This window comes from Silurus aristotelis (assembly GCF_946808225.1).
Source record: "Silurus aristotelis genome assembly, chromosome: 1".
Taxonomy (NCBI): domain Eukaryota; kingdom Metazoa; phylum Chordata; class Actinopteri; order Siluriformes; family Siluridae; genus Silurus; species Silurus aristotelis.
In genome coordinates, this window is record NC_139574.1 from 25,310,195 (window position 1) to 25,322,389 (window position 12,195).

General features: G+C 35.4%; 1 protein-coding gene across 1 annotated transcript; it reads right to left on the reverse strand.

Moving 5' to 3' along the window:
* Positions 1 to 279: 279 nt before the first annotated feature.
* LOC310735260 (uncharacterized protein) lies at positions 280 to 3,996 on the reverse strand. The gene is made up of 12 exons (XM_083557867.1): positions 3,932 to 3,996; positions 3,653 to 3,685; positions 3,452 to 3,493; positions 2,761 to 2,805; positions 2,564 to 2,599; positions 2,429 to 2,452; positions 2,295 to 2,345; positions 2,086 to 2,130; positions 1,806 to 1,835; positions 1,623 to 1,700; positions 873 to 1,416; positions 280 to 739 (listed from the first exon to the last, which is right to left on the reverse strand). Exons 1-12 carry the CDS (start codon positions 3,972 to 3,974, stop codon positions 718 to 720), a joined length of 993 nt encoding a protein of 330 aa, XP_083413993.1. The 5' UTR covers positions 3,975 to 3,996; the 3' UTR covers positions 280 to 717.
* Positions 3,997 to 12,195: the final 8,199 nt, after the last annotated feature.

The window sequence follows — 12,195 nt, forward strand, 5'->3', positions numbered from 1 at the left end:
GTTCATACCTTTCCCTTATAGGCTTTCTCTTAAATATAGAAAACATCAGTATCAAGGCAGCAAACAAATCCTGAATTGGATCATTAAATTGCAGAGAAACATGTTTGAGTGTTATTATTTGTTCATTTATTTTTGTACTTTTCATAGTGAGTTGAATGTTTATATATATATATATATATATATATATATATATATATATATATATATATATATATATATATATATATATATATATATATATATATATATATATGAATGTTTTATATATATATATTTTTTTTTTTTATCTCCAGTGGGTTATTTTGATTACGTCATGCAGTCCAGCCTGTTTAGGTGAGTTTCTTTTTTCCCCCGTAGTATCAGTGTGATAGGAATGATAACCATGCAGCCCAGCTGCGAGCACAAAGCACATTTCACAATCTCTATGAGTGTGAATCGGTTGTAAATCTTCTCTAACACGCTGACATCTCTGTCATGATTACGATATGCTGAAAGACTCTCTGAGGTCCATTAGAGCAGATGAAGCCTGCAGTAGACGAGATGAGCAAAGTAGTTTATGGTCCCAAGCTGACAAGTAGGAGCCAGCTGTACCTGGAAGGCCTGCATGATGCCGCTTTGCTGTTGGACGACCCAAAAGGCAACATCTGATGATGAAAAAGTGGCAGCCACTATGCAGGTTGTGTGACTAATAAGTTAGCAGGGGGTCTGGCTAAGTATTCAAACACAATCCTCATTATATCTGCAGAGAGAGTTGTCAAGGGGAGATGAAAGAATAAGACACAGTCATAGGAACAAAAGTTTGTACAGTAACAATTCACACATTGGAACATAATTATGAAAAATAAAGATGGTTATACAATGAAAATCCTCACATGGCTTGAACAAGCATTCTCTCGCTGCTGTTATCTCTATCTGTGTCTAGAAGCTCACTATTCACTCTTTCTTCACTATCTGTGTCCAGCTGCTCTCTCGGAGGTCTTTGTTTGTGCAATCTCTTTGTAGCAGAACACAGTTTTCTTGGCTGGTGCTCATCATTTGTGATTCCCTCTTCACTCTGTGGATCTATACCTTCACCACCTACACTTGTGTTTTCCCCATATGGATATCTCATCACCCAACTGGACACCTCCATACACTCCTGACTCTGATCAATGATATTCTGACTATCACTCAGTGGGGGAGAGTCACTGTTTTCTCTCATCTGCTTGATCTTGTCCTTTATTTTCCTCTCTTTAACCTGGGATTGGTCAGCTAAGTAACTGTTCATTTTATTAATGGCATCAGTCTGAGTGGTTGGAGTCTCTCTGCGTTCCTCCCCTCCTCTCTCATGGTCCATCCTCCTTTTCCTCTCTTGGTCTTTCACAGAATCCCAAGGTTCATACAACTCCTGGCTGCTCCTGTTCTCTGTACTTAGACCTTAAAATTGAAAGAAAAAATAAGATTAAAGTTATACAACCCCAATGTCAATAAATCCGGAATAGATATATTTACAATAGAACATATTAAATATTTAAACTGAGAAAATGTACAAGGCAATTTTGAACCCATGAACCCATGCATCTATTTACATTACAGAATCCTGCCTGTTTTTAATGCAGTGCCATAAGTAGAATGCATTGTACCTTGTGTTTTAACAGGTTGCTTCTTAATCTCTGTCTCAACATATTTGTCCATGTGTGTCCTTTCTGTGCTTTTACTCTCTGCAGCAATAGGAAGTCACAAATGTATTTTAAATTACAAAATGTGTCATAGTTATTTCTTAATTTTTCCATAATTAATAAATATATGTCAGCAGCATGCTTTACCAGTAGAATCGTTGTCTAATCCCAAGGTTTCTGTAAAATAACAGAGACAGTTTTTCATGTTAAACATTTATGAAATATGAACTAATATATATATATATATATATATATATATATATATATATATATATATATATATATATATTATATATATATATATATATATATATATATATATATATATATATATATATATATATATATATGTGTGTGTGTGTGTGTGTGTGTGTGTATAGCAGAAATATATATTTTTTTAGATTTTAATAGGAAAAAAATAGCATACCAGTTACTTTGTTTTTTTTATTTGAGCTTCGGTGGTCATAATCCTCTGTAATAATTGTGCATGCAATACATAACAAAACAATTATTTAATAATTGTCATGAATGTAAATTCAGCTTATGGATGATGGTGTCTTTAAGGACACTATCAACTGAATAGCGTAGAACAAATTCATAATTTAAGAAATACCCAGTGTAGCACAGTGTATTCACCTGTGCGATCAGCAGAGTTGCTGTTCTCTTTAGATTTTTCGTTAGCTGTGTCTGAGAGGACAGAGACATGGAGAAAGTATTTTTTTTTTAATACTTTAATTAATATTAATTGACTTCAATCTTCTATAACAGACCTGCATGCTCCACTGAATCAAGCTCTGGAATCACAATGAATAATTTTAATGAGAAAGTGCAATGGATGCTACATTAGTAGAAATGTGAGTTTAAAAAACAAAACAATATTTAGACTGAACACAATACAAACCCACCAGCAGTATTATGCCCTGGAGTGGAAGTTGAGCACACTGTAGAAAGGGAGAAAAGGAGGGCATTAAAAAACTGAAAATTCAGCAATTACAGAGCTCATTCAAACATCAGAACTAATCAAATATAACAACTCTGACTTTGGCTTGTATATTTTATTTCTTTGCACCGCTTCAACCCACTCCACTGCCTTGACACTCACCTGCTACTGAGTCTGGAACACCAGCAGGATTTGATGGATCTGAGACTAAACAACAGAAGCAGAACAACTCAATGTCAAACATTGCAAAATATCTGATCTGTAAACATTTCAGATATTCACTATATGTCAAAGACCTTCAGAACAAACATGTGTCTAAACCAGAGGTGTCTTGTAGGTCTGGACTGCCCCAATAAAGGTTGCAATCTAGCTGACCAAATGAAGTAACAATCCATGTTCTGGCTTGAAATCATTTTGTGGACTGTAATTAAATTGAAAAATTTAAAATAACTAAATACATTTTTGATATTTCTTTAGGGAACTTTTACATTTTGCATACATTTACATACAAACTCTATCCCCGCTTCAATGTTTTTTATGATTAATTTGTGTAGACTTATAACAATCTAGTTCAAAGTTGTTGAGCTACTAAATGTGTGAAAAAGTGTAATATAACTGTATAAATAGATAGACGTGTACTGGTCTATAATGTGGTTGGTTATGATAACTGTAAATATTTTTGTCATTTAGGTGGACAAGCCGGTCCAATAAATTTAACTTTATTGAGTTTGTCACCACAGTTGAAACAATCTAGCAGGAAAATTGTATGAGGGCCATTGTGGTGTCCTATGTATTATATATAACTTTTACACTCGGTTTTAATTTGGAGAACTTGTGCATTAGAGTTACATACCAGGTACAACTGCTGGCCCAGGGCTGGCCCTATTAAAGGCTTCTGGAAAAAGATAAGAATACTTTATCCATCCATCCATCCATCTATCACACTGATTATTGGAATTTTTTTTAATTAATATCTTTCTTTGTGTATAAACGCATGTCTAGATACAGACAATAATTGTTTTTAAAAAAAAGAGAGAAGGAAGGAGAGACCTACCATTTAAAAAGTTTACAAAGTCTTCATTCTGGCCTAGACAAAAACCAAAACAACCCACTGGCATGAGTACAACAGTAACAACAGTTACTGTTTTCTATATTTAAGAGAAACAACGATCGATCGATCGATCGATCGATCGATCGATCGATCGATCGATCGATCGATCGATCGATCGATCGATCGATAGATAGATAGATAGATAGATAGATAGATAGATAGATAGATAGATAGATAGATGAAATGTATTGAACCAAACACTACTGAAGACTGACTACTTACCTCTCATAGCTGCTGAATACACAACTGTTATAAACACCAGCATCGACAGAGCAGACCTGACACAAGAGCCAAATTTGAAATTGTATAGACGTAGATATTTTTAAAAAAGAGATTAAAGCACGAATTTAAAATAAGCATGATTCCACTAAGATGCTATAAACAGTAGTGTAACATAAACACACAAACACACACAACACAATGACACACAATGGTCATTTCCCAGCACTGTCAAGATGTTGTTTTTTGCAGTGAAAAACTATGAATGGATTAAAATAGCTGTTTGTTTTTGTTAGTTATTTATTATACTGATCTAGAATTCTGCCTGTGTGAAATAAGATTATGATAACTTGAATTTTAAGAAATATGAACACACAGAGAGAGAGAGATTGTTTGCTTGTGAATTAGGCATGACTGTGGTGCATCTGTTCTATTAATGAAGCTGTTGGTGTTAACTCCGTTTTTGTTATATATTTCACACTTTAATTATTATCGTCCCTAGTGCAACAAATTCTTCTTGTGCTTTATCCAATTTGCAGTTTTCAACAATGACACAATATTTATTTATTGCACTATTTTCCATCACATGACACAAATGTCAACAGTATGCAAGTATCATCAGTTAAATAAGGCCATTCAGAAATGCTGATAATATCTGCCTCATTCTGTATGCGCTGTTAATATAGAACAGTGATTTAACTGACCGGAAATAACTGCATTCAATGCTTTAAAGGCATGCCTACCAGTCAATCAAATGTGCATGTTTATAAATACATATACAGTATACACCATATTAAACACATATAAAGCTGATGGAAAAAAAAGTGGTCTTTACTCACTGTCTCATCTTGAACTGCAGGATCCACCAACAGCTAATCATCAGAACTCTTGCTTCCCATGTGCTTTTATACCTGCATACATCACTGGTTTCTAAACAGCACTGAATGGAACAATGTGGCCACAGGTGACCTGCTCTGCACTGAGGGCATTCATTTACCGGTAATTTACATTTTTTTGCTTAGACTAACAAAAAGAAGTTTGATCAATGAGCTAGTGTTAGCCACACTATGGAAAGGGCTCCATTGTATAGCCACACAGGAAAACAAGTCTACAGATTTGACGGGTAAAATTTGGTAGGCTGTTGAAATATTGTACTAAATATGATACTATTTGACTTACAGCTATTATTATGGGCAACTATTCAGTAGTAACTATTTACTACTTGTGCAAGGAAAATAATTTTAATCTAGGTACCAGAATACATATGAATAATATTAGTAATTTTGCACCCAATTACATAGCTGGGTGGGATTCTTCATTCTCCACAAAAATATTTATGACACCATGGTCCAAGACAGGAAACCAACTCATTCAGTTGGACTTATTAAATCTAACTTTAATTTAACTGCGTTTTTCTTTTCCTTTTTCAACACCTGGTGTAATAAAATACCACAGGAAAGGTTCGTTTGATCTCGAGCTAGATTCAGGAGATCCTCTGGGACAAAAGCCTGCATTCACTCTGGTTAAAATGCTATTGTATTAGCTGTGGGGACTGATGCATGGGAACACTTGCCCTGTAGCACTTCCTGCCTGGGTGGAAAATGCTATGCCTTTTTGTTGCAGGACTTAGAAACAAAGAAAGCACACAAGTAGAAACCAACAGTGGTGGATGAAGCATGTACTTAAATAAAAGTAGAGATGCACAAGGTAAAATATTACTCCATTAAAGGTCAAAGTGCTCCCTTAAAGCTTTTACTTGAGTAAAAGTACAATAATATTTGCCTTCAAATGTTCTTAAGTATCCGGGTATTATGATTTTTGTGGCTATAATATGCTATTATCATTTTTATCAAAAGACTCTTGCTCAATTAACTTAGTTTAGCACACCAATCTATTCATAGAATTATATCAATATTACTTATAAATTATTAATTAATATAAAATTATCATGAATCATCAAAATTATTCTTTTTGCATAAAATCAACCAGGAGTTTCTTTCATCATTTATTCCTCTCAAAAGGTTCTGCTTGATGTTGAGCTGATGCTGAACTGTATGTTCGTGCTAAGTAGATACCACCAACCAGCAATGGTGGTTTTTAGCTTGAATGACGCCCTGAGTAAACCATGCCATGACCCAACATCTCTTCATTGATTAGTTTTAGAATTACAAATCTCCTCTCTGCGTCAGCTACCGTCACTGGATAAGTAAAAACATATTCCAAGAGCAGTCCACAAATTTTGATACATTTCTGCGAGCTCACTTTCATGAGAAATATCACCTTAAATGTATTTATTGCACAATTATATACACGTCATTGTGCACAATTGATCATAGAACCAAGAACGATACAACTTTTTGGATAAATGCAGCCATAAGATACATACAACATCTATATCCTTATAATATACTATGTCTTTCAAATTACTCTTTTAAGCTGCACTGAAGCAGCAGTACAATCACAGAAAACCTTTCTGACATCACCTTAATTAAAGGTAACCAATCAATAAGTGCTGTTTAACTACGATCCAACAACTAGACTAGTTATGCTGTAAATGTTTTGTTGCTACACACATTGTGATAAACACCATACTTTAAATTATAATGTTATGCAGCTAAAAGAAATATTGTTGCTCCATGTGTAAAAGCATAGCAGACATCACAGCATAAGTGCTATACAGTTATTAATCTATTTCATTCAATGCATTTCACCTATCCTAATAACTAGATGAGAGATAGAGCTGCAAACACAACCTTAATCTTTTGCACGTTTCTCCCTATTTTTTTCTTTTTTTTTCTAAATTTAGCTCCTGTGTGTTTAGACCTTTTTTGTCATCCATAATTTTCATTTGGATTCACTTCACCTTACTGACGTGACGTCACTCCAGGTCTTGTCAGTTCTTTCACTGGAAACCCTGAAGACTGAGGTGACGTCACCCAGCCCCCCGCCTCTCCTTTGTGAGGGTATAAGGAACTTTTCCGGGCGGTGGACGCGCACTCCGAGTCCTGACTAGGTTCATTCACCGTGACATGATTTAATAATTGGTGCGACCGCGTAAAATAAACGTGTCGACGCCCCGTGTCGCCCCCCACCAGCCGCCCATGTCGCCTCTGCCTTAATCCGCCACTGATACAGACATGCGAAAAAAATACTAAAGTACAGTAACGAATTACATTTACTTCGTTACTTTCCACTGCTGGAAACAAAGTACTTGTGCAGATTAGTGCTTATTGAATATGTGTCTGTACTTTCCACAAGCAAATAAAAACAATGGTGTAGCAAAAAAAAGACTGAAAAGAAGAAAGACTGCATAACTTTTTATGTATCATTAAATGATCTAAATGCTTACTTTATGCTGTGATTGACAATGCTATTAAAAACTTGTAACTTCTACACTTTCAGTACACTAATCAGTTGTTAGTTTACATGAATTAATGGCTGACTACTGTTGAGTGTGAACATGTTCCCACCTTTAGAACTAAATGAAAACTATAGAGATGATTTTGTTGGGCTTCAATGAACTTTCCTTCTTATCAGAAGATGCAAATTATAAAAAAAAAGTGCACAGAAAATTATATCTATTGATGTGTATGCCCATTCCACCCCTTTTTTTTTGTACAGATCACCAACCACACTTATATTTTCCAAGCAGGACAGAATTTACTTCAGAGTGTAAAGTCTGGAATATTTATGGGGAAAAAACTATGACATCTTTCTTCTATTTTGTTTCTCAGTATTTCTCTGTGGAAAAATAATTTATTTTGCACTGTTGACCTCTGATCTTATGCCCTATATGAACTACAACCTAAAATCAACTTCACACTTAAACAGCAGGAAAGAAGTAAAAAAATAAATTATTAATTTTGCAGTCAGGCAACATAGACCATATGCAAAGAGCAACAATAAATCAGATTTCAATTAAAAAGAAAATGTGTGTTTAAACTAAAGGCATACATTTGCAGTTAATCAGAAAAACAAATTCTTATTGTATGAGAAGCCAAATCTTGAATATCCCCTTAAACTCACAGACCCACTAATGTAGAATCAGTTCTCTATCTTAAGTCCTTTTTTTCTAATGAAAAATGCCTCATGGACACCTCACATCACTTTCAGCTGAATGATGCTCCTCAAGGGAGAGATATTACTCAAGCATGTGCATTCTTGTTATCTTCGTCATATGTACTGCACATGACATATAAGGCGTGATACATACCATATACAAATGCAGACTACAAATGCTTTATTCTGCACCACTGAATTCAGCCCAGATTCACCATTTGTTGCTTGTTTAGACTATTGTTCATTTATGAATTTGAGAACAACTCACACTTGGTAAGCCACCACACTGCAAACTGATCCATAATACAGCTGCATGGCTTGTTCTTAAATCTCCCTGAACAATGATGAGGCATAATCTTTATTCCTGAGTCAATCTAAATCCTATTTAAAACAAATACCCTGCAATAATGAAATATCCTTATGAAACATGATTTATACAAATATATTCTACAAATTATACCCATGAAAAACAATCAATTGAAGGTTGCTTAATACTTTATTAACACTATCAATCTTTTGTACCTGTTCAATAAGTTTCTATGCATTTTGAACTCTGGTGTAAAGATTTCTCAACCCACATGACTTCTTATTTGAACAAACAAACATTCAGCAGCTCTCTTTATTGCAACCCTTTAACACATGAAATATATGCTTGTTAATATATATATATATATATATATATATATATATATATATATATATATATATAATAGCAATAATAATAATAATAACAGGCAATTATTGATTAGAAAATGAGAAACACTCCTGTGCCACCTGTGCCTTTTGGTGCATTGAACTGTTTGGGGAACAGCAAGAAACATTGTTGTTAAACATTATTATTGTAAACAAAGGTAAAATCATGAAATGCTTGATTCAAATTAAAAACACAAAACTGAACAAGTCTGGGGTACAGTATGTTTAAAACATCTTTTGGGATGTTTTTTTTTATTATTTATTCCTTGAAATATTTGTCATTTTTGGGTCATCTATAAGAAAGGCCTTACAGCAAGTTCATAAATAGAAAAGGATTGATAAAGCATTGATTTATCTACAGGATTTATTTCATTGTTTTTTGTTTACAAAAACAACCGGAAGACAATTAAAAACTGAATATTATCCCATTTCATATTTGGCCCGGAAGTGTAAATATATGGCTTAGAAACATTTTTATTAAACTTACCTAATTTTCACACATTTATAAATATAGAGTTGTGTCAATTTAGCCATTAGGTGGCAGTAGAGGACAATAAAGAACAGCTTGTTTTTAGACCAATGATAGTTTTCTCTTATAATTGGAGATTCCTATAGTTTTAGTTGTACAGATACATTTTAATCTCCTTTTCATATTTTTTTTCTAACACTTATTACATCTTAAGCACACGTAATATTTCTTATGATAAAAAAAAGAGATTTGTATTCTCCACCTGGTATCAAATTTACATGTAGTCAACTAAAACCATTCCCAGGAACAAGAGTGAAACAGATTTTTCTTACAGTTTGCAGTGATCCCCATTTTCCCATCTGCTGTAATATAATGAGGTTAGACTAATGAGCAGCCACCTCACTAATTAAATCAAGTAAATATGCAGCTGGTCTCTGCAAAACCAGAGACTACAGTCATGACAAATTGCACCTGATCAACAGAAACTGAGCCATGATCCCAGCAATGAGTCCGTCAACAACTGCTAAATTGCTTTGCTAATAGGTCATGAACCCCATGGTGCAGGACAAAGGGGTCTATTTGACTGCTGTGCAGCAAACTGCAAATTTCCATTTGGTTCTAGTTTTTCAAAACTCGATCACTTCATTATGTTTAAGTTGCTACAGAACTAGTTTTTTATTAATAAATCTGCACAATTCATATAAAGTTTATTTCTATAACACTTTGCACAACAGACATTGTCTCAAAGCAGCTTTACAGAATTTTAAGGTGAATGATGTGCATTTATCCCTGATGAGCAGCCGTGGCGACTGTGGCAAAGAAAAACCCTCCAGATGTTATGAGGAAGAAACCTTGAGGGGAACCAGACTCAAAAGGGGAACCCATCCTCATTTGGGTGACATCACGAGTTTGATCATAAATCTTTCAACAGTACAGAACACTGGAGAGAGAGAACTAACATGAGCACTGGAGTATAAGATTATAAGTAATGTTCTTTCTACAGTCAAATTAAAGATAAGGCTCCTTATCCAAGAAAACATTTTCACAATTCTTATTTCCATTTTCCCATCATGCTTTTGGAGTTTGTCATCCGAGTACATGCATTTCTATTAAATGCCCTGCCCTTTGTCATATCCCTGGCATTATGGTTGTTTTTGAGATGTATGCAGGCAGATACTGCCGTATTTGAATAACAAATAGATAAAGGTCGCTGTTTGCGGCATCAGTTCCTCCTGTGGATGCACGGATTGCTGAGCGCAGCCACAGTTGTAGTTTCTGTGACCCTGCTAGACTGAATGACGTTTTAGAATAGTGTAGGTTATCAGCCCACTACAAGCAGAGACATGGCCTCATATCAAAGAAAAGGTACACATTCTAGCTTAATAGCAGCACAATACCGCCCTAAAACGAAAGGTGTCCATGATAGCAGCAGTGCCCTATCTGAGAGACCATAGACACCTCACTCATGGTCTGCTGGCAGTGTGGCTCCTAAGTGTGAGAAGAAATTGAGCAGCTAGAATTTAGGGCAGTGAATATGGCCTTGAAATAGAATTTAGTTTTTCCAGTTCGGAGACATCAGCATTTGTTACTTTGTTTAGGTGACATTGAGACAGTAAGATGTAGGAATGATCACAATAGGAGATTCATGTGGCTCTTTTTTGCAGGTGGGCCCACCCAGGGTGTTAGACACTCAACACACCTCTCAGCATTGTATGAAGGTAAGTTTGGCAAGGTACCTGTACCTTTTCACGACTGCCAAGTCAATTCTCTGCAGAATGTGGTTAGTGAAGCTGGAGAACTCACTTGGTCTGGATTCTTTTGCCACAATGTCTTTCCATATTACACATTACTACTACAAGTCTACTAGACTGCCTTTACATGCAGTCCAAACACCTTGGTTGTTTCCTCACCTAAATGGGTCCGACAGTGCAAAAGAAAGATTTGGCACCTATAGCCAAGCTACCTGTAGATGGGGGGTTTTTTTCAGCCTGAGGATGAAGCAGAGACTGTGGGCTATGCGTTTCCAGTCCAGGAAATACTCTTGAACACAAAAGCCTATAGTATACAAGTCTTTAAAGCCCTTTTTGCACTAAAGGTGTGTCACTAGAAGCTCATAAAAACACTTAATACTAGATTTCTAAAAGAAGAAGGGCAATTCTGTGTGTATTTCACACAAGTCCAGTGTGGGGTCTCCCTTACACGCTGTACTAAAACTGGTTCTAAGAAGTCCCTTTATGATTCCAGGCAGTGAGATCATGAAACCATTCTGCAGTGTGCCCATTGCATCCACCGTATTACTACTAGACCAACTACTCTCAGTCATGGGGGGAAAACACAAGACCCCTTGTCTAAACAGAACTTGCATTCAGAAACAATGGTAGCAGGAAGGTTCCAAGAAAAGCTGGCTATATGATAGTATTTGCAAATACAGCACAGACACAATGTGTCCAGGTGATTTCTGTCCCCTGGAGATCCTGGAATTTTAATTAGAAACTTCACAGTGCATCATCGTTACAGTTCTTTTTACTAGGTATATCTCAATGCAGGACAAAATAATTAAAACGACAATTTTTTTAAAAAAACATTTAATGCAGTAATTAATCACTAATTATCCTACACTTTTACTTACCCCATCTAATAACATGCCTGGGCTTGTGCATCACACCTGCATGCAATGCAGCTCAAAGCCTGGCTTTGATCTCAGCTGTTACATCCCAACTCACTCAGTTTCTCACAAATATGAAAAAACAAAAACAACAGGCAGGTTTGTTACCTACTACATTTTATGCAATTTATCTATGTACAGGTCATTTAAGCCCTAAGGAAAGCCTTTTAAATGTGGTATGTGCCTCACAACACAGACCATCAGAGTATTATTATTAGCTCTATGCTCTGTGGCAGAATGTGCAGGCCGTGCTGTTTATAGCAAAATACATTTAAATGGAAATATCCCACACCCGTTATATTTGAAGGGTTTTAAGCTTCAAACTACAGAAAAGATGTGTGTGCACCTCCCCAGTGTAACTTTAACTGGTACCATTGAGGT

Bases quoted from the DNA above. Each gene is read 5' to 3' on its own strand.
- LOC310735260 (XM_083557867.1), bottom strand. From the start codon at position 3,974: ATGCTGGTGTTTATAACAGTTGTGTATTCAGCAGCTATGAGAG. The intron at 3,686-3,931 runs GTAAGTAGTCAG...GTTTTTGTCTAG, and splicing joins GTATTCAGCAGCTATGAGAG to GCCAGAATGAAGACTTTGTA. The intron at 1,417-1,622 runs GTACAATGCATT...TTCAATTTTAAG, and splicing joins GCAACCTGTTAAAACACAAG to GTCTAAGTACAGAGAACAGG.